Raw genomic sequence first — 22168 nt, forward strand, 5'->3', positions numbered from 1 at the left:
GGATACTTTTACTTCTGCTTCAAAAGCTTGAGAGTCTCGCACCTCTGTTATATATATATTAAAAAAAAAAAAAAAAAACATGACTGGTTTTACAAAGTCCCTGAGGCTCTTTTTTTTTTTTTTTTTTTTTGCAAGAATCCTCCTCCTGATCCAGCAGTGGTGAACCTTCGAAGTGGATGCCTACCTCCAAGCTTCTGCCTTTTGATAAGGAGAGTAGGGCTACGGACAGGTATGATAAAAAGGTGTATACCTCTGCCACCTTAGCCTTTAGGGCCATAAATTACCATACCCATATGACAAGGTATGCCTTGGCAATGGGGCACTGTCAACTGGACAGAAAGCACATAAATTCTGTATCTCTCCCATTATGCCTGGTCATTATGCCTGGTCAGTAAAATCTGGCTATTCTTGCCTTAGCTTTGTTCATTTCAGCTAATCTCTGAATATGTGAATATGGGGGTTACTTTAATTACTAGTATGCCCAATAAACTTTTCACACTAGTACCTCTGAAGAATAGATTCTAATTCCTCAATTATGTCTCTATAAGAGTTCAGCTTTTAACTTAAAAATAAATGGAAGTAGTTATGGGAACATCATGCGCATTGTCTTCCCCTACAATCATAGATATGTTCTCTCTCTTGTCCTACTTAAAGTTATTATTCTTCCAATGTACCTTTTTAAAGTTTATGTGGCATACCTGCCAAGTCCACTAACTCAGGAATGTTTTCTTCAGTATCTTGCATTGACATGGAAGGTGTAGCTTCTTCCCCTAAAACCACTGGGACTGCAACTTCTTCTGTCTTCTACTGCAAACAGTAGCTCTAAACAAAATCAGTTTTTGCTTTACTTCACTGTCTACCAGCTCAGGGCTCCTGAGTGCTATCTTTTTCTTTCCTGTGTCACGCTTTTTCACTGGCAGTGGTAACCCAAAACAAATGTTTTTATTCGATTGTTCTTATGTGTGTGTGGAAACATAATACAGACACACACACACATATATATATATATATATATATATATATATATATATACATACACATATACATACATACACACACACACATTACATACACACACACACACACACATCCATGGCTTTACTTAAAATGATCAAAAGAGCCAAGTATCAACATTAAAAAGTTGAACACAAAACATCTGCAGTGCAAACTTTGACACTTTAGTGCACGTGCCAAGCAATAGCCTTCACACGTGCAAACAAAACACCAAAAAAGAAAAAAATAAATTTCTTTTGCAAGGGCAAGCCACCCTACACCCCCCACACCCTGCTAACTATGTATACTTACCCCAAGATTATACAATATCAGGGAAAGAGCATATTCTTCAACCCTGAGAATTGTGTGATTTTGCACACCTGTCGACCACTCAGCTGACTAAACTGAAACTCTTACTAAATCCAGCTAAAACCAAGTTACTTCTATTCTTCCCCTCTTCTACCTCTCCCTTACCCCTAATATCAAATTCGGCTAATTCTAGCTCCTTTTTTGTGGAATCCATTAATGGCACCATCATAGAACCCGTCTCCAATACCAAGCTATTAGGTGTCACTATTGACAACAAGCTAAAATTCGATCTCCACATCTCACAAACCATTAAATCAGTTAACAAGAAACTAGGTTCAATGTACAGAATCAGGAACTTTCTCACTCCTCACGCAAAATTAACCATTGCTCGTACCCATCTCCTCTCCACACTACTATATGCCTCCCCGATACTTTCCTTCCTCAACAAACGTGAGCTCAATAACCTTTCTACTACCTACCACCATATAGCTCGATTCATAACAGGGACTCCTTATCATACCCACCATTGCCTCAACCTCAAGAAACTCGGCTGGTTAGAACTTCCCAATCTTCTTAAATTTAATCAACTCACTAATGCATTTAAAATAATTAATCAACCTTGCAAATCCCCCTCACTAATGAATATCCTGCCCCCCTACACCAACCTAAGTTCCCTTCGGTCATCAAATAGTACTCAAGTACAAACAATCAAATCTAACAACAGGGGCGGCAAAGCTCTTTACGCTAACTCTATCGGAAAACAATGGAATTCCCTTCCCAATAACCTTAGACTCATGAATTCACTAAATCTTTTTAAGAACAATCTAAGAGAATATTTCAAGTCCCACTGGTTATGCCCATGTCCAAACCCAGATTAACTACTACAGGTCTCACATTATCCTACTCCTTTCTCCTCTCACAAACTATTACCATTCTTTTTCTTCCTCCTTATCTACCTATGTCAAGCACCCAATTTAACCTATGATTTTTTTTTTCGACTAACATGTATATACTTTTGTTTACTGTTTGTTTGTTATATTCTTTACAATGTAATATGTTTAGTTAGTTGTAGTGAGTTTACTTGTGTTATTACTGGAGCTTTTCTCCTCGGGCCTCTACTGAAAAAGGATATGTATCCAGCTAGACTAGCCCGGTCAACAAATGTAAAATAAAATAAATAAAAATAAATATTCAATCAAATTTGCTAGCCCGTACATGCATATATCAATATATCTATCATATATAAATATGTTTACTGTTTGAATTCCTTGTTTCTTTCTGAATTCTTCTTGTTATAGAGTTCATGTACCTTAGTCACCACTGTTAAAACATTTAGCTACAGCACTACAGTTGGGTTGCACAGAATATAAACTGAACAGACATCAGTAAGAATGAATGCTGATGTTACAAATTATGGCATGGTGTAACTTGCTACTGTGCTGTGGTTCCAGGACTTGTTTCATGTGGTAAGCACAGAAAAGTCCTTCTGATGTGCTAAGGTTGATGCAATACAGTGGTGTAATAAAAAGTCACCCAATGTTCAAAGCAGTGATCAAAAGACTCAAGATCCTATAAGGGAGCACTGATGAACCTGTGGCCTGCACATGGCAGCATAAGCTTAAAAATACCAAATTAAGACTCCAGACATTCTTAAAATGAGATGCTGGCATAAGAAAGTTGACTTCCTTTGGGAATCTATCATATGGCTTGGATACTCTGACCTGAAACAAACACTGTTCTTGAAGGAAGAAATTGCACTTCCAACATGAAAAATAAGATGCTATTACAACTATTGAAATAATAACTATTAAATAATAGATTAAAATATATAGCTGTAATGTTACAATGACAACTTTTAAAGGCCTTTGCCCATCACAAGTCAATGATATACAAATAAGAGATTCAGTGCCTGAAGATGCTTTACAGAACTATTTTTGTTTTTACTATAAAGATGTTAGTTGAATGTGTTCTACATTTCTTACATTTCAGGGTAAATACAGAAGGATGTACTGTACACAATATATGGTTTAATAAGGTCAGTAGAGATGCATAGTAAAATAACTGCTGCCCTTGAGAAAAGAACATACAATTAGTCTGACAGTATTAATGCTCCTTTACAACTATTTTGAACTTATGAATTAAAAGACATATCTCTGAAGACCTAGGTCTTTAAAGTATTCAATAGTACTTATGAGATATCCATTAACTGTACAAGGATATTCCCTGTTTTCTTTCCTTAAGTGAAAAGTACCACACTTCTTGATGTTAAAGGCAATACTCACTTGACTAGAGCATGTCACCCTGCTGTGTAGTAGAACCTTCTGAACACTGACACCAACACCAAATAGAAAACTGCAGAAGTAATGCAGTAATACAAACAAACAAATATGAGATTACCTCTATACCTTGTGAACCCTTTAATAGACATATCTGGGAAATAAGCCAATTACCTACCAATGTGCAATGTAAGGGCTCACATTATAAGTAATTAGCTAAGAAATTATTTTAGCATGGGGAATACTGTCAACTTCCTTCCTCATTTCCAGGAACAGCTCGTCTACGGGAGGTCCAGATTCAAATACATCTATTACCTTGTTTAGTTTCTCCCAGTATTTTGGGTTCCTAATACAATGGCCAGAAAAGACCCATTCCTAAGTCAGGTTATGACTGAATTTTGTGAAATTAGTATTCCTTCAGTCTTTGACGTTAACCAATAGTGCTGTTCTCAGCACCCATAACATGTCCAGAATTGACCTCCTTCTGTAATTCATATGGGGATTACATCTATTGGTAGCATATCTAAGTTGTTGTTGTATCTTTCGGCTTTTCCCGGTTAGGGGTCGCCACAGCGGAACTCTGATCCAGTAATGACTGGCAGTAGATTTTTACGTACCGAGTTGCCAGCTCTGAAGCACAACCTTCAACGAAGGTACACTCATTCACGCATGTCTCCACACAGAAGACGCTTTAGCTGAGAATCGAACAGGACAACGTCTTACTATGAGGCGACAATGCTACTGCACAGCACCACCACCACAGTTCGGTAGCATATCTAAGTACAACTGTAAATTATTTTTATTAAACCTGCTGCTCCTAGCACTACTGGAACTGTCTGGGTATCTTTCTCCCACATTGCTCCACTCTCTGTTTGTGAATCCTGGTATTTTATAACTTTGCGTCTCTCTGTAAACAAGATAATGTAAGTACTGGCTGAGTGTATTTCTGTCTTCTTTGTTTTCCTCTGTTTTTGAATTACTGGTAATGGATGATCCTACATGATACACATATCATTCTCTATAATAGTCTGTGCTTCATGTTTCCAATATTTCTCCGCTACTTCTATATTTTCACAGAAACCCCATACAGCCCTGTAAATTGCTGTACAGAGGCTGCTGTACCTCTTACAAGTAAGCCCAAAACAAACTCTAAAAACATCCACACGGGTGGAATCCTAACCTTAGCAGGGTATTTAACAAAAGGAAAAATGTCATGGCTAAAATCAGGAAGATCAACCATTATGATAAGATCTCTCTAATTAAACTAAAAAGTGAACTAAGAGGACTAATTAAGTCCAACACAGCCAGTTATGAGGTCAAGATAGTCTCACAGGCTAAAGACAAGCACTAGGCCTTCTACAGTTATGTCTGAAACCTCAAATGCAGCAAACAACGGTGCGCCAAACTTGTGGTCAGTGGTACCACCTTCACTACGCACAGCAACATAGCAAATTTGCTGGCTGACAAGTTCTGCTCAAACTTCACCCCCCACTCCCCCCATCTCCTTCAGTGAAATACCTGTAGTGTAGCATAACCCCCCCCAATACCTGTAGTGTAGCATAACCCCCCCCCCAACTATTAACAGGCAGCAGGTCCTGGCCACGCTCGCTAAGGACAAAAATATAGCCACAATGGACCTTGACAATATCCTGGGATGCCTCCTAAACAGCTGGAAACATGACCTACCAGGACCACTTGAGTCACTTTTCAAAACAGGCATTGTACCGTGAGAGTGGAGGACTGCAATGGTTATCCCACATTACACACAGCTATGGAATGAATTATTATGAAAATTATCAAAAAAGACATAGGTGGCCTTCAGACACTGGACCCAACCCAGTTTGACTGTCTCTTTGTAAAGGTCAAGGTAATGTACGAGGGGAAAACCGTGCATACTACCTACCTGGAACTAGCAAAGGCATTCAATACAATACCGCACTCTGGTACAGTTGACAAACTCACCATACTGGGCATAAACTCCTACGTACCTCACTGGATTACCAGCTGGCTCACAGACAGGACCCAGTAACTCAGGACTCCCAAGAGACTGGTCACCAATGGGGTTGCTCAGGACTCCATGCTGGGACTGTTCCTATTTGGCATCTACTTCTTGGAATAAAGGCTAATGTCAAAGGTCTTTCTCTGTTTCTTAAACAAGGTAGGTGACCTGGTCTTTGATCAACATTTGTAAGGCTACAATGCATTACCAAAAATAACCAGAAATTCATTACTGTGGTTTACAGCACAAAAAATATGTCTAAACATTTGATGTGTACTTAGTTCAAACTGGTTGTAATCGTGGGTACAGTGGCAGTCAGGGGATGAAAATAACCGATTCTTGCTGCTATTTGGCCATCATGCACTTTGATCTTCAACCATGTAGCACCGCAGGGTCACTGTGCATTTGTGTGATAGTAAATAAGTTTGGCCACTCATTTTCAGAACTTGTTTTGCAAGCACAACATACAGATATTGATGTCCACTCACTGTGTACCAAATCAGAACATCTGAGGTACCATCTATGAAGACTGATTCCAACTGATGGGTATGCTGGCAGTCTGTGGATGAAAATGACAACTTGGTGATGGAACAATGACTTGATTATGTGTATGTTTAACTGTGTCGATACTGTGCTGCTTTTGTATGGGACTGACGAATGAAAATATTGCATTTGTAAATCAGCTGGGTGAGCTTTCATAGATTTAACTTTGCAGGGCTACTACTCACTTCTGAAAATTAGTGAAAATCTATTACTGTGACCAGTCATTTGATTTATGCATTGTAAATCAAGCATTTAGAAGTTGAAGGCTACAACTGGGTACAGCAGCATTTTATGGATGGAAACAAGTGACTCCTGCTTTAATTTGGGTGCCCTTTGATAGTCAATGACCAAATTTTGTAGGGCCATTCTACATTTGTGTCACAGGTTAATATATTACAAAGGACAGTTTTTGTCAAAAAGTTAACATTTCAGGTATATACAGTTAACTGGGTATAACTGGTGGGTAAGGTGGCAGTATGTGACAAAGTGACAGACCACACCTGCCATTTGCCTGCAGTTACTTGCTGGTTTGGCTTTGCAGTGTTACTGTGTATTTGTGTGAAACATGCTGAAATGAACTCTCACCGCTCTTAACTAGATCACAATCTTGTATTTGACAAGCCTAACATCTGAAGAGTATTTAATCAAAGTGACTAACAGAGAGTATAAATGTGATTCCTGGAAGCGAGTGATTCCTGCTGTAGACTGAACATAGCCATGTGGCAATTGATAAGGCTTTGCACAGCTAACACACATGCCTGGGAAACAATGTGAATGTATTATGACCTTTACTTTTTATAACAATGGCCTTTGTTTAATCACAATGAAATATATACTGAAGGTGTACAGTTAACAGCTACAACTGACAGGTGTGAAAGTAGTGACTGAGTTTGCCGTGGTTTGATCAGTCACTGACCTGGCATTGCTGGACTTCTATACATATGAAGCTACTTGAAATGTAGACCTCTGCTGTGTGTGTGTGTGTGTGTAAGCAAGCAGTCGCTCCTTTGCCTCTCTGTGGGTTTGTGTATATTTGCCTTTGTGGCGAGTTTGTGTGTGTGTGTGTCTGGATTTGTACATCCCTCTGGGTATGTAATTCTCAAACTGGGATTGTGTCAGCCTCTGTGAGTTTATATATGGATGAATGTGGCTGTGTCTGGGTTTGGATTTTTCTTTGTGGTTTTCTTTGTCTCTGTGTGGGTTTGTATCTGTGTGGGCTTATATGAAAATGTCGCTGAGGAATTGTGTACATTTGTGTCATTGTGGGCTTGTTCTGTGTATGGGTTTGTTAGTCAGTTTGGAGTTTTGCGCTTCTGTGTGTAGGTTTATTTGTGTGTAGTTGAATGTGATTTGTGAGTGTGTGGATCAGTGTCATTATGTCTGGATGTGCATCACTCAATGTAGGTTTGCATGTGCCTGTGAATGTGAGTGAGTGAGTGTCGGTGTGAGTGTGGGTTTGTATGTGTGTGCATGTGTGATCATCTGGAACCAATTACCTTGATGTAATATAGGGACTTGCTACTGAATACCAGTCAGTGTTTCTGTCTGGGTATGTGTTTGTGTGAGTCTATGATGCTCCTCTGTGGGACTGGTTACCATGATGTGGTGCAGAGGCTTACTGTAGTGTAACAACATTGTTACTAAATGTCAGCTGATGCATGTGACAATGGTCTTACAGGACATGACAACCTTGCTATGGTACACAGGGCTGTTGTAACGCAACCTCGTTGCAACTAAAAGCCAGTTATTGTGATTGTCTGTCTGATGAAGTAGTCTACTTGATGTGGTACAGAGGGTTGTCAGAATGTAACAGCACTGCAACTACAGTTCAGTGTGTGTTTGCATGGTTAGTTGTGTACTACTCCCAAAGCTTTCTATCATGAGCTGAACATTGATAAGCACCTAAAGGGCGATAAAAGGGCACTTAGGTTGTGAGAGGGTGACACTTTGAATGTTAACACTGGCCCTATCCCAACAGAATTTTTGAAAACTCTATTTTTATGCTGGACCATACTGGTTAAATCAACAGCAGTCATAACACATACACGGCCTGAATTATTGGGGGTTAACTGCTTGAAAATCATTGGTCTTTAAACCTGGATAAGTTATACCACATCTAAAATACTGGCAACTCTGACACTGGACGCATTTCAGTTTGGCTTTGTTAAGGGTGGGTCTCGCCTACTCAACCTGGTAGACCTCTTTAACGGCATCACCAAAGCCATGGATGAAGAGAAAACAGTGCTTACCACCTACCTTGAACTAGCCAAGGTGCTCAATACAATACCTGGACACAGGTACTGCAGACAAACTCTCCCAGGCATACATCCCTATATAACTTGCTGGATTTCTGGCTGGCTCACAGATAGGACCCAAAAAGTCAGGATCTGTGAGACCACCTCCACCAAGTGACTGTCATCAGTGGAGTACCCCAGGGCTCTGTGTTGGGCCACTTCCGGTTTGACACCTACTTCTCGGAAGTAAAGGCTAATGTCAAAGGCCTCTGGCTCACCAAGTTCATAGATGACTGCAAACTGGGAGCTAGATTCTCCCGTGACAGCAACATCCTACAAGAGGGTCTAACACAAACAAATTAATGGCGCCAATGACATGGATTAAAACTCAACATGAAGAAATGCATTATAGTGCCTTTGGGAAATTATCCACCAAGGTAAATACTCCATCGATAAAGCACCTGTAAGAGCTGACCCAGTAGTTAGGGTTTTTGGAACATAGGCAAACAGTAAGCTGGCTTCAAACAACATGCAGCCAGGAAAGTAAGAAAATAATTCTATATCGCCTAACTCATAAGCAAGGGTATGGCATCCAGGTCCAAGGAAGTTATAATACCACTGTTAAACCCTTATCAGACTCAGCACTGAGTATAATACTTGCTTTGGCATATACCTAACCCGGCACTTCCAACAGCTGGAATGCCTCAAAGGTTCCTCACCAGGAGGATTCAGGGTATGAATACCCTGTCATACACAGACTTCCTTAAGGTTTCCTACAGGTTAAAGAGAGGTAATCTAAGTCTAACATATAAGGTATCCTCAGATCCATTTCTGATTGATCTCTTGCACATCTGCAAAACAAACAGCATCAGAAACACTAGATCCAAGGACCTAAACTTTGCTTGAGAAATAGAACATACTGGAGAGACCAGTAGTTGTCTCAAATGATCCCCGCACTATTGAATACGCTTCCCATCTCCATGAAGCAGAGTTCATTCCTGACCCTATTCAGAAGAGAACTTGATCACTGGATGGGAAATCACAAATTCACCCCTAGTCTGGCCCCCATGTCTCTGATGGACAGAGGTCGACATTAAGTAAATTAATTCCCAACTGACATACCTCCCCCACATAACCATTAGCTAATTCTTTACTAACATACACCACCAAACAGGTGTCCAAGGAACTCAAGGGAGAAAACTGGGTTGGGTTGCACAGCTAGGCTTGTAAAGACCCTGGTGACAGCCTAGTATAAACCCAAATATCTATGAAAATGTAGCATGCTTGTGATAACAAAAGATTTGTAATATTTTAGAAAATATACGGTCCCCTTTCCTGGTTGATATATTTTTTTTTCCAAAAATTTTTTTTTTTTTAAATTGGAATTTATGTCAAAACAGTTCTATTGATTTGCATACATGTTTGTTTCCTGTCTGCCTGTTAACCATCCCTGATCCACAAGAACAGTTTTCAGACTCAGGCCAGGAGCACTACTTGGTTGATTGACTTGTTCAGTCTCTCAGGAGGAGAATGAAGGTTCATAGGTGTGTACTAGGCTAATGACCACTGGGACATTTTTGGGCCTTGCCATGCATCCCAAATCTCTGACGAGTTGGAGATGAAACATTTACAAGGAGGAGACTGGGAGATGAACCATTTACAGACAGTCTATGTACATTAGAAGCACAGGTGTCAAACCAGGGATGAAGTTCCTGTTCCCCATCCAACTGTCTAAGTTTCAGCTTAGCAAGTCAAACCCTAGGTTACTAGAAGTAACTATGGTTAATATATTTAATGACCAACTAATACAGGGAATTCAAGTCACTCATTACAGTACAAGATTCCCGGTTAGCTGCATCTTTTAACACATCCATAAATAAATTGAATAAACTGATCGTATCATAAGGTCTCACAGATTTTAGTCTGTGCTGTGGTTGTGTATTCCATCATTGCTGGTGGGTGTGATTTTGATGCTCTGCTAGAAGTAGACATACACCCTTGGTGACTGTACTCTCAAAGATTTAAACTCCTCAAAATAAACAAACACTAAACCTGGGAGTAAAACTACAAAAATTGCATTTTTTTCAAGGATCTAAATTATTCTGCAAAAGTATTTGCTTAAATATACTAACTCTGCAATTATACAACCATGTAGAAAAGAGAAACTCCTAGAAAGAGTGAAAAAAAGTGTTATTTGTATTGTGATGTTGGGGACTGTTTATTCTGAGCAATCAGTAAAAAGACTATTTGCATTTTGGGGTCTATATTAAAAGCACAAAGGTGTACTTACCCGAATACGTAAACGCCGACACACATTCCGCGAACCGTGAATACACTGAACGCCCTAAACCGCGAAATTCAAAAACTTGAACAGTCATAGTTGTCCCACCCCACTGCCCGCTACATACTACTTTCCCAAACAAACTAAATAAACCACATACATACACTAACCAAAACCCTACTTCTAACCCTAAACTAAACCTTACTTCTAACCCTACACTAAATCTTGCATATACCACCATTTATGCACTTTCCTTAACCCGCACCTTAACCCTAAGGTCTGTAACTATCGCACACTTACCTTAAGAAGCTATACCCAAACAAACTAAATAATCCACACACATACACTTAACAAAACCCTACTTCTAACCCTACACTAAATCTGACATACATTACCCATCTATGCGCTTACCTTAACCCGCACCCTAACCCCTCAGGTCCGTAACTATCGCACAGTTACCTTACGGAGCTATACCGCAGAAGGGCCAACCATGACTATTCAACGTTTTGGATTTCGCGCTTCAGGACGATCAATGTTTTCGCGGTTCAATGAAGACGTGTCGGCGTTTACGTATTCGGGTAAGTACACCTTCGAGCTTCTAATATAGACCCGCATTTTGAAATATAGTTTTCATCAAAAAGTCACTCTCCTACGTGTGTGTGGTGTGGTGTGTGTGTGTGTGTGTTGGTGGTCTCAATAATCCAAATATACTACAGGTTTTCAATTCCTGGCTATACCCTGTTGACAGCAGCGGAATGAACAATTCCTATTTCATATTCACATTTCTGAATCTGTCTCACTACACAGGCTTTAACAATACAAAGTTCCATGAAACATGCACACACATGCTCTTGACCTTTCTCACCCTCAAAACTAACATACCACCCCTTCTAAAAGGCAGAACTTCTCATCTCTCTTTTAAAGTGTTAATAAACATAAAAAGCTATGTATAGTTGCCCTATACATACAACTAAGTAATAATATTAACTTATTAGAATAAAATATTTGCTGGATAGCTAAAAATATTAATAATGAAACCATTACCTTAGGAGCCGTTAACACTGAATGGTTATCTGTGACATCTAATACTCCAACTACTAGTCTTTACTTGAATGGGTTCAAACAGCTGATCTCTTCAAGTCAACAAATCAAATCATAAAAGCCCTATCGTCGACTGGATACTTGTCTCCAACCCCAGCAAGTATGCTAACTCTGAGGTACAAACTGATTCCCTTAGTGACCATCACCCTAAATTCATCAATACAGAAATCACCCACCAGCTAAAAAAAAATCAATATTGAACTACTGAAAACTTTCTAATTTTCATTCTGATGCACTCAATAATTTACTAAAATCCTTTAGCTGGTTTATACTCAAAACTCTACCCATAGATGAAGCAGTCAACAAAATCAACAATATGTTCATGAATAAGTTAAATACCCTTGCCCCACCAGAAAAAAAAAAAAAAAAAAAAAAAATTCTCAAGCTGCCACTGCTGACTCACTCAACTAGAATTCTCATGCAAAAATGTGACAAAGCATGGAAATAATGCCACAAAGATAAAATACATTTAACCTTACATTTATGCAAAGAGTTATGTAACCTCACAAAGAAGCAAATTCACCTAGACAAAAAAATATATATTTTATAGACTCACAAGATAATCACACACACACACAAAAAAATCCAAACAAATTCTGGACTTCAGAAAATCTTCAAGCTAGCTCTCCTTCCTCACCAACCCCCTCATCCAGACTTATCCCCCTCAGAAACAGCTACCAAATTTAACACTTTCTTCATCAACATCATAGCTTCTCTAACCTCCAGTATCTCCCCAACCATTTAACCAACCTCAAAACTCTACCAGACCTTACACCCCTTTCTTTAATCTCCAACTTGTCTTCACATCATAGTAAGACAGCTACTAAAGAAGCTGAAATCATGTACTCCTTCTGCTGAAGATATCCATGCTGAAGAGCTTACCTCCTGCAGACACTGTGGCATACCCAGTCTCAAATTCTCATCAACAAATCTACTCAAGAATGCCATGCCCCTGCCCTGTGGAAAAAAAATCTTTATTATTCCCTTCAATAAAGAAGGTAACTCTTCTGAAACCTCTAATTTTAGGCCAACTGTCATGAAAAAAAATATGGTTTCTGACCAGGCCATAACACCACTACAGCTCTCCTCCATTTTTCTGATACCATTAATAAGACTAGAGATCAACAAAAGCTTATCTCTTCTATTTTTCTAGATGTTTCAAAAGCCTATGATACCTGTCACATGAGAAACTTCTGACTCACATGTTCTCTCTAGACCTTTCCAAACCAACTCTTCTATGGTCCTCTAGCTATATGAAATATATCAATCTGTCAAAATGGCTCTCTTCTCTCCCACTCCTTTTCTCCTAGTGTAAAAACAGGTGCTCCTTAAGGTTCTATTCCCTGTCCACTGCTCTTTAGCATTTGCATCTACAACCTATTTAGCTTCTCTCATCCAGCTTGTCTTATTCAGTATGAAGATGACTTAACGTTCATCTGCTCATCTGACAAGCCCACTAAAACTACAGTCCATGGCACAAGATGCCTTCAAATCAGTTGTACTGTGGCTACATCAAAATTCCACTTTTACTTAATCCCAAAAAGACTACACTACTAGTATTTGTTCCAAAGTCTATGCCAAAGCTAAAAGTGATTACCACATTACCTCTCTAAACAATACAACTACTGAAGTAGTTACCCACACCAATTTGCTTGGAGTCACAATAGATGATGACTTGCTCTTCCACACTCATCAAAAGATAGATCTGCTATATGGAGCAAAACAAATCCTTACTCCTTCTAGAAAAATCACCGTAGCTAAATCTTACCTTTTACCCTCTCTTCTCTATGTTTCACCTATTTTGACTAACCTCCGTATCTCTCTCTTAAATCACAAATGGAGCAATGCTATAAAAAAGATAGCTAGATTTGCAGTTAACCTGCTATATAGAGATTATCATTGCTCTACATTATGTTGTATCAGTGCTATAATACAATAGCTAGATTTGCTGTATACCTACCACATTGAGCTCATCATTGCACGGTATGTTCTCAACTGGTTAGAATTCCCACATCATCTAGCCAATACACAGCTTCTTCTAACCCATAAATATAATAGATAACCCCTCTACCTGGCCCTTCTGAGTCCTCAGTACTTCATCAATATCTCCCAAATCACCCTCTACACTCCCAAGACAAAAAACAGCTTGAAATCTATAAACTAAAAAAAAGTATGGGACAAAGTCTATGCTCATACTGCACAGTCAAACTATGGAACTGTATCCCAAATTCAGATCAGAACTTTATCAAGCCTCCATGTATTTAAGGCAGGGTTGCCAGACGTCCCTATTTGGGTGGGACTGTCCGGGATCATTAGCCCGATCCAGAGTCCCGCACTGCCAGCAAAACAGCCTCCACATGTTTTTTTTTTTTTTTTTTTTTGACTGGCCTGTATGCAGGTATACGAGTCAATCAAAAAAAATCACAAAACGGAGCTATTTCTGTTTAATGCGGAACTGTCTGATGTTTCGCACTGAACAAAAGAGTGTCTGTTGTGCGATTTTTTTGACTGGTTCGTATACCAGCATACGGGCCAATCAAATGTTGATCTTCACTTAGCATGAAGAACCTTTTTTTATTGTCCCTACCTGTCCTGTAAGAAATCTGGCATCCCTGATTTAAGTCCTCTCTCTCAAAAATAAAATCACTAACTTATGGCTATGCCCATGCACCTCTCCAGTATGATCTACATCAGGAAATACTTTACATTCTTAATAACCTTTAATTATAACATCTATCTATACCCTTTCAAAACTTGTCCTCTCCCATTCTTAAGGGGGAGGCTTGCAACATCTTTTTTTTATTTATTTTTTTTTTATTTCCTAGCATAGAAGACTATGTTTCTAATACATTTGTATATGCTGCTTGCCATATTTAATTGCATTTTTTTCTATTATTATTGTACAAGTAGTATTTCCTCATGCTTTATTGAACCTTACGTATTTCACTGTCAGATTATGTACATATGCTTTTTATTGCATCTATACTACTGTTTATTTGATGTTATTTAACTTTCTGGAGCTTGGGTACTTATTATGCAGTTAGACCTCACCAGTACACAAATGTCACTAAACAAATTAATAACTGCTATATCAACAGTCTACTGTTACTCAGGACAGTGTAGCCACAAGGCTCAGCATTCCTGAAATTCAAATAGAAAGTGCATAGCCATACACAGCAGTACAAGAAATGCAAGCACAGGCAGCAAACTGTGCATGTTTCAACATAATTAAGCTAACTTCAAAAGCCTTGCACACATTAGATATAGGGATAGGCTCCTGTGGTCCTGTAACACTGTAATGGATAAAGCAGGTTATCAGAAAATGGATAGATGGAATCTAAATGTTGAAAGGACAAACACACAATGCTGACATGAGGGGAAATTAATGTAAAATATGGAAGTCCAACCACAGACCAACATTTTTCTGAAATGAAACAGCAATATGTAATAGCACACATCTGTTATGGTACACAAGATACTTTGACATGGTCAGATACTACAGTTATAATAGTAGCACAGTATTTAAAGATACTCTCGGCTTTGAGACATATGTGCATTGTTTTATGCAGAAAAAGGCACTATGGTTTTCAGATCTGCATATCTCTTCCAAGCTCACCTAGTTACAGCCATGGCCTTAGGGTCACTTGAGTGGTCTCAGCATTTAAATATTTTTTTGCCACGTTTCCTGTGTTTGCATCCATCATGCACATAAAACACCACTGTTAAATTATTTGTAGAATAACCCCATTAGCAGTTCAATAACTCCCACTCACACCAAGACAAATCGTAATTTTTCTACTCCATTTTACATAGAGAAGCATTAGTGACTAACTCTGGTATTCTATTCATAATGTCGAACTGTGAATGTTACAGTGCATCTGACATATCTCTCTGCATTATTTTTCTTTATGTAATGAAATAATTTACCATTGCCAGCATTTTGATGACTTACAGTATCCGATCTCCTATGCAACTCAATTTCTTCATCCCTCACATATCAGAGAGTCCTGTTAAATACTCTTCTGAACTTCACACTACGTAGAGAATCACTACAAAATTCATCATCTGCTTAAGAAAATTCTAGTACTATTACAAACAACTTCTCATCCTCAATAGAGAAGATGCATTACCCACGCAACTCTTTCTTCTCATAACAAAAGTATTTTGCATAAAAAAAATAGATCTAATAAAAACATACACATTTGTTACCTTCACAGATAAGGGAGAGCATTCCTCCCAGACTAGAATGTTCCCAGTGTTTAACTGTCCCTGTATATGCATCACTTCTCTTCAGTTTTCACACTGCTCCATGCTAATCACTGCTCACATTTTTTCCAAAACATAACAAAACATTAACTGCTCCAGTCTCAAATGCCAATTCCAATGCATTAACTAGATCCAACTTTGTACTCGTGCTGCAGTTTTCCCTATAATAACCTCAGCAGTATAGAACACCATCCCTCTCAGTATTTCTTACTGCACACAACTATCTGCTTTGAAGCTCAATGACCGGACAACAAACAGAACCACCATCTGCAGTGTTTTACTAATGACTACATTTTACTATACTATCTACACCTTTTATGACTCCACAACCCCTTCCCGAACCTTATTCTAGTTTCCAAACTTCAATTCAATGCAGAGTATTAATAGCAAGACACGACTTACTTAAAGTCTTTCCTGTGGCTTTCAATGCTGATGTAAACCATCACTAATAATGTTGCTGTATCTTATAACCTGTAACTGATAGGCTCAATTATGCTTTGCTTTCTTCAGACAGAGCATAACTTTATAATATTATAGTGTGTGTGTGTATATGTGTACATGTATATCTATCTACATATATATATATATATATATATATATATATATATATATATATATATATATATATACACACACACACAAAGTATATTTTGCATGTGTGTGTAAAGGAGTATAAACAATATATATATATATATATATATATATATATATACACACACACTGTAGTGGGGTATGCAGATCTGAAGCACTGGAGCATTTAGGGAGGAGGATCCCATTAACCTGAATAGAAAAAGACAGGGTACAGAGATGTTTTTCTCTCAAGAGAGGGATCTAGGTCTACAGATGAGACTCTGGAAGAGTTTGTTGTGACAAGAAAAGACCGTGTATTACCCAAAGTAAACCGGGAAACCTGATGATTTATCTTAAAAAGGTCAGTGAATTATTGAGAGATATTCCTGGTGTGGTTTGACTTGTTCCTAACCAGTGGACCTACCAGTACTGATCTGTAACTTCCTATGAGGCAATTTAAACCTGAACTCTATAAAGGTGAGCTTGCTTGCATGGATTCTAAATTGGCTTCGCTGTTAAATACAGCAGCAGTTATTTTTAAGGAACAGTGTCTCCACTGTGTTCATGTAATGCAATATACAATATTGTCTTCAATCTTGTTTTGTATTACAATATCCTGCCACTGTTCTGACTTGTTGTTGTAAAGGTCATTCAGACCAGTGGCCTTTAAGTATTTGTTAAACTGCTTTAAGTTTTTGCAATTCCTAATTCATCTACTGTAATCTTCAAAATGCAACATACCATTTCAGACAGGATGAATACTGAGCTATAATTACTTCTCACCTTTGCTAATCCAGTGTTGTTATGATGAAGCAAACATGTACTTTACTCAAGCACCTAGTGCAGGATACTGATGTTTTAATGACAGAGATCTACTTACAGATGGTTTACCTTAGCTATTATTTGCATGGTTACCACAGCCCACAGCTTATATGTTTTAGGCTGGCTTTATTTTCAAATAATATGCAAAAAAACACTAAACGTAATGCTGAATGTTAAACTGCATATTTCTTATATAACAGCAGGCCCATTCTGATCCTCCAACATATGCTTCACCCCTTCCGCAGACCCAGCTTGGCAAGTCTTTGGCACACACTAGTTCCCATCCTGATGGCAGTAGCTCTCTTTTGGATCACTAGTGCAGTACTTGGTCCATATTGAAAGTGCTAGTGAATAAGTAAAAGTAATGTCTTTTGGCTTTTCCTGGTTAGGGGTCGCCATAGCGGAACTCCAGTCCGCTAATGATTGTCAGTGGATTTTTACGGCGCCGAGTTGCCAGCCCGACGCCCAACCTTAAAGGAAGGCACACCCATTCACGCATGCACCTACCTGCATGTCTTTATACATCACTTGACCACGGGGAGGACATGCAAACTCCACATAGAAGGTGCTCCAGCTGAGAATCGATTGGGAGAACTTCCTGTGAGGTGACAACGCTAACCGCTGCACCACCGCAACCATTTGAAAGTGCTAGTTAATATGTCTTTTAAATAACTTTTCTTCATTTTCTTCTTCTGAAGTATATTGACTAGACATTGAGGCAAGGCACCACAATGTCCTTAGTTCATGTAGAAACCGCTGTACTGACAATCATATTGTTTGTTCATGATCCACCCATACAGAATCTTCAAATTACTTTCTACTTCTAAGTATGCTATCCAGTTTGGGTCAGTGAGTTTCGATTGGCTCAGATTAACCACATGGACTGCCAAGACTCAGTTTTTCACATTTAAAAGTTCTACACAGCTCCTTACCAAAAGTAGAGAATGTGCTTATACTGAGGATCATTAACTTTAGGAAGTGCAGATAGTGGACATCACTAGGAAGATTGAAACTACAAGGGGGAACAAACGCAGTGGCTGCTACCATACGTTATCTCTGGTTCATAGGTCACTGCCTCCCAGATAATCCCAGCAGACTAACATTTCCCTCCAAAGAAATGGCAATTCAGTCATCTCAGGCATGATCTAGGCACTTTTCTCTATAACATAAATGGCACTAATGTGTATTATCCTCAGATATGGCATATTTTGTGTGTGTGTTACTGTCTTCTTGAATTAGGATTAAAAAATCAAAACACTTACCATTTGGGCCTATGGAAAGAGCTGAAAAAGAATAAAAAAATATTTTAATAAAGAAATTGATAGCCTGGCATCCACAATAAAGGTATGCATAGGTATAGCAATCCAATGCATTTAAATTATTATATATAAAATCTTTTAGAATACATAAAATGAAACATCACCACATGTAAAATATGGGTGAGAGAATGTATTGCAATGACAAACTAAGAGCTCCACAGTATAAAACTTCCTACTCTTTACAAATTACATCCACTGTAAGTGTATGAGAGTACTGTAATTAATGACTAATTAAGAACATGTTATTGTACCACAGGATCTTTAAGAGACAGTATTACAGCAAGCTTAATACATATCAACTAAAAGTCAAAGGATTTGATTACAATCAAAAGATTTCAACAGCGGTCAGGTCAAAAGTACCAAAAGTCAACATGAGCTGTGCTCCACATTACATAACATGGCAGATCCCAGACACATTTCTATTCAATAGAATTAAGAGTCAAGTTAAACCACCACCAAGACAAGTAAAATGAATGTGGTAAAACTGGCATAAACAGAACTAGCCAAAGGATAACTATCTGTTTTACTAATTCTCCAGGTTCATTTACTAGACTGTGTATCTGATGGCTAACTGGAGTAAATAAATAAATTAAAAACATGAACATGAGCCTGTTTTCCTCCTTTGAGAAGTAGGGTAGTGGTTGAGGAACTGCTCATTTCAGATTGGCCATTAATCTAGAAATTTGATAGTGGTACCAGTTTCCTGGATAGTCCACCACCTGCTTCATTTCATACTTTGACTTCCTGAGGTATCACCTCTCTATATGGATCTATTTACCAGACATGACTTAAGGAAAGTTAGTGGGATGACTCTGGCTAACCAGCTCCTAGAGGTCAGTGCAATGGAGCAAGATTCACTTGTTACAGATTACAGTGTACCCATACTGGATGTTCTAGGTACTCTTACCCCAGCCTGTGTGTCCCCTAAGCCTGCTGCATAGAAAAAGCCATGGTTTGACCATGACTGTTGTGCAGACCTGAATAAAATGGTGGAAGACAAGCCTTCCATAGGATAAGCTTAGTCTAGATCAACATTACATTGTTTACCAAATGAAGATCTCAAATAAGAAGTCATTTGCATTTTTCCAAGTGATTAACACATTCTGCAGTCCAGTTTGCCCTACTGCTCATTTTATTTTCCTCAGACTATTTTTCAAACAGTCTGCTTGTGCTGTGCTGACGAGGTCATAACAAGACCGAAATATACATATCCACGGCTAGTGGGGTTTGGCTTTATTGGCCTGAAATTGTCCAGTAAAACGACGAAACAAGTCATGGGCATTCAGAATTGCCAATGAGCTGAAACACCTGATGTTCATAAGGATCATCTGCATATATTCCATGTGCCTCTGATACAAGAGGTTTGGGAGGTCACTCGGTGGAAGTTCTAGCTTTGCTAGAGTTTTCATTTTGTTTTTAATGATTGGTTTTTCAGTGACCTTCTCACTCATTGTTTTAGTTTGTTGTTTGGGATATCTTTGCAGTGATCCTAATGATAATGGACATCAGCTGGGTATAACAGTCCTGTGTGTCTAATGCTTAGTCAAACACACTGCTTGTGCTGTGCTGACAAGGTCATAAGGCTGAAATATGCATATCCACAGCTAGTGGGGTTTGGCTTTATTGGCCTGAAATTGTCTAGTAAAATGACAAAACAAGTCAAGGGCATTCAGAATCGCCAATGAGTTGAAACACCTGATGTTCATAAGGATCATTTGCATATATTCCATGTGCCTCTGATACAAGAGGTTTGGGAGGTCACTCAGTGGAAGTTCTTGCTTTGCTAGAGTTTTCTTTTTGTTTTTACTGATGTTTTTTTCAGTGACCTTCTCACTCAGTGTTTCAGAATATTTTGAGGAATTTGCATGGTAATTTGTGCATACATTTTCCAAGATAAGACAGTCTTTTGCAATGAATTCACCCACTGGGTATTTTAGTGATACCTGTGGGTTAGCCATACTTTTGCTAGGAGTTCAACAAAGTGGGTTATGATGAGGGCATGAACAAGCTTAAACATTTGCATCCAACCTAGTATTGACTGGACACTTGCCTCAAGACTGGTTTTGTCCTGCCTTGAGTTGTTGATTCCAAATATTTCCAGAGTGCAGGACCTCTCTGAGAACTACGGCATTCTCTGCTTATTCAAAAGAGGCACTAATCACCTCTAGTCACAAAAAGTCAATGATGGATCTTAACTGTCTGGAGAACTACTGCCCCAGTCACTAATGAGAAAAAAGTTTATGCTCAGATGTACTCCTTTCCCCACATCTCATTAGCTTTGACACTTCTGACCTTCTATTTTTTTTTTTTTTGGCTCCTTCTCCAAGGACCCTGTCCAGTGATGACTTTGCCTTTACCCCACTGCCTCGTTTGTTCTGGTGGAATGGGAGCTGGGTATTCTCATGCAAGGAGAGAGCCTTACTCTTGCCTGGGTACCTCTATCAGCCCTCCATTACTTAGTGAGAGCTGGGTGACAGACATAGGGCCAAGCTTGATGGCCCTCTCCCCCTTGGAAGCATCCCATCTCACCTGAGGGACTCCTCTGAGGCTTCCACATGCCAATTTCCCCTCAGCTGTATAGTACAAATGCAAAAATGACAGCATTGAGTCAGTTGGCTTGGAACTCCACTAGGTGTCAACTGTGTGGTAAACCAGAGCTGCCTCCCTCCTACAAGGCAAAATGATAAAAAGGCTTTGCACCTGGATATATGAGCATTTATATGCTATCTGAAGAAAATATCTTAGATGTTTTATATAAACACACTGTGTCATGCAGTTCATATAACAGATATATATTTACATATTATACTAATGTCATATAAAAAACAGAGGGGAGCAATAGACAACCAATTAGATTTTATAGTACCGGTGGCAACTTGTTTAAATGGTTATGATTTACCCAGTTTAAAAGATACAATCAATTTTAAGTGTCTTAAAATGAGACCCCTTAAACACTGATTATAACCTATAGTCATTAGATATCTATTTTTATGGCATGACAGAGGTTCAGCTCAGATACACTTTATATACATTTACTTTATTGGACTTTTTACACAGTCACATATTAATGTTTGACACATTTATGTAATGCAGTGACATTATTCTTGACATGGTTCATATAAAATAGACAGGCTTGATTTTATTGGGCAATCTAAAAGCAATGTGATCTCAGAAAAGGTGATTTATGTCTTAACTGTTTTCACTCAGTGCCTGAATACATGTCAGTTACTTTGCAAGGACAAAAGCATTAACTGTAATTGTTTTATTAATAAAATTTTCCTGACTGAAACTGGTCCTTACTCAATACTGTATAGTAATGTTTGGTACGTTTTTATTTTATTTATTTTTTACTAAACAAACACCATGCAGCCTTCTAGGCATTTGTCTCAGTTAACAGCACAGCAATGACAAAATTAACAACATTATTTATGGGTGTGACAAACAATAACAAGTCA

General features: G+C 38.6%; 1 protein-coding gene across 1 annotated transcript in view; it reads right to left on the minus strand.

The window, feature by feature from the left end:
- The window catches only part of MAP3K5 (mitogen-activated protein kinase kinase kinase 5), a 2923819-nt gene that overhangs the window by 312372 nt on the left and 2589279 nt on the right, over positions 1-22168 (minus strand). The window contains exon 21 of the mRNA XM_044087116.1: positions 18657-18677. Coding sequence (XP_043943051.1) covers positions 18657-18677 — 21 coding nt within the window. The remainder of the gene's footprint in view (positions 1-18656; positions 18678-22168) is intronic.

The sequence above is a fragment of the Protopterus annectens genome, chromosome 1.part1, assembly GCF_019279795.1.
Source record: "Protopterus annectens isolate FY-2018-M chromosome 1.part1, PAN1.0, whole genome shotgun sequence".
Lineage (NCBI taxonomy): Eukaryota > Metazoa > Chordata > Ceratodontiformes > Protopteridae > Protopterus > Protopterus annectens.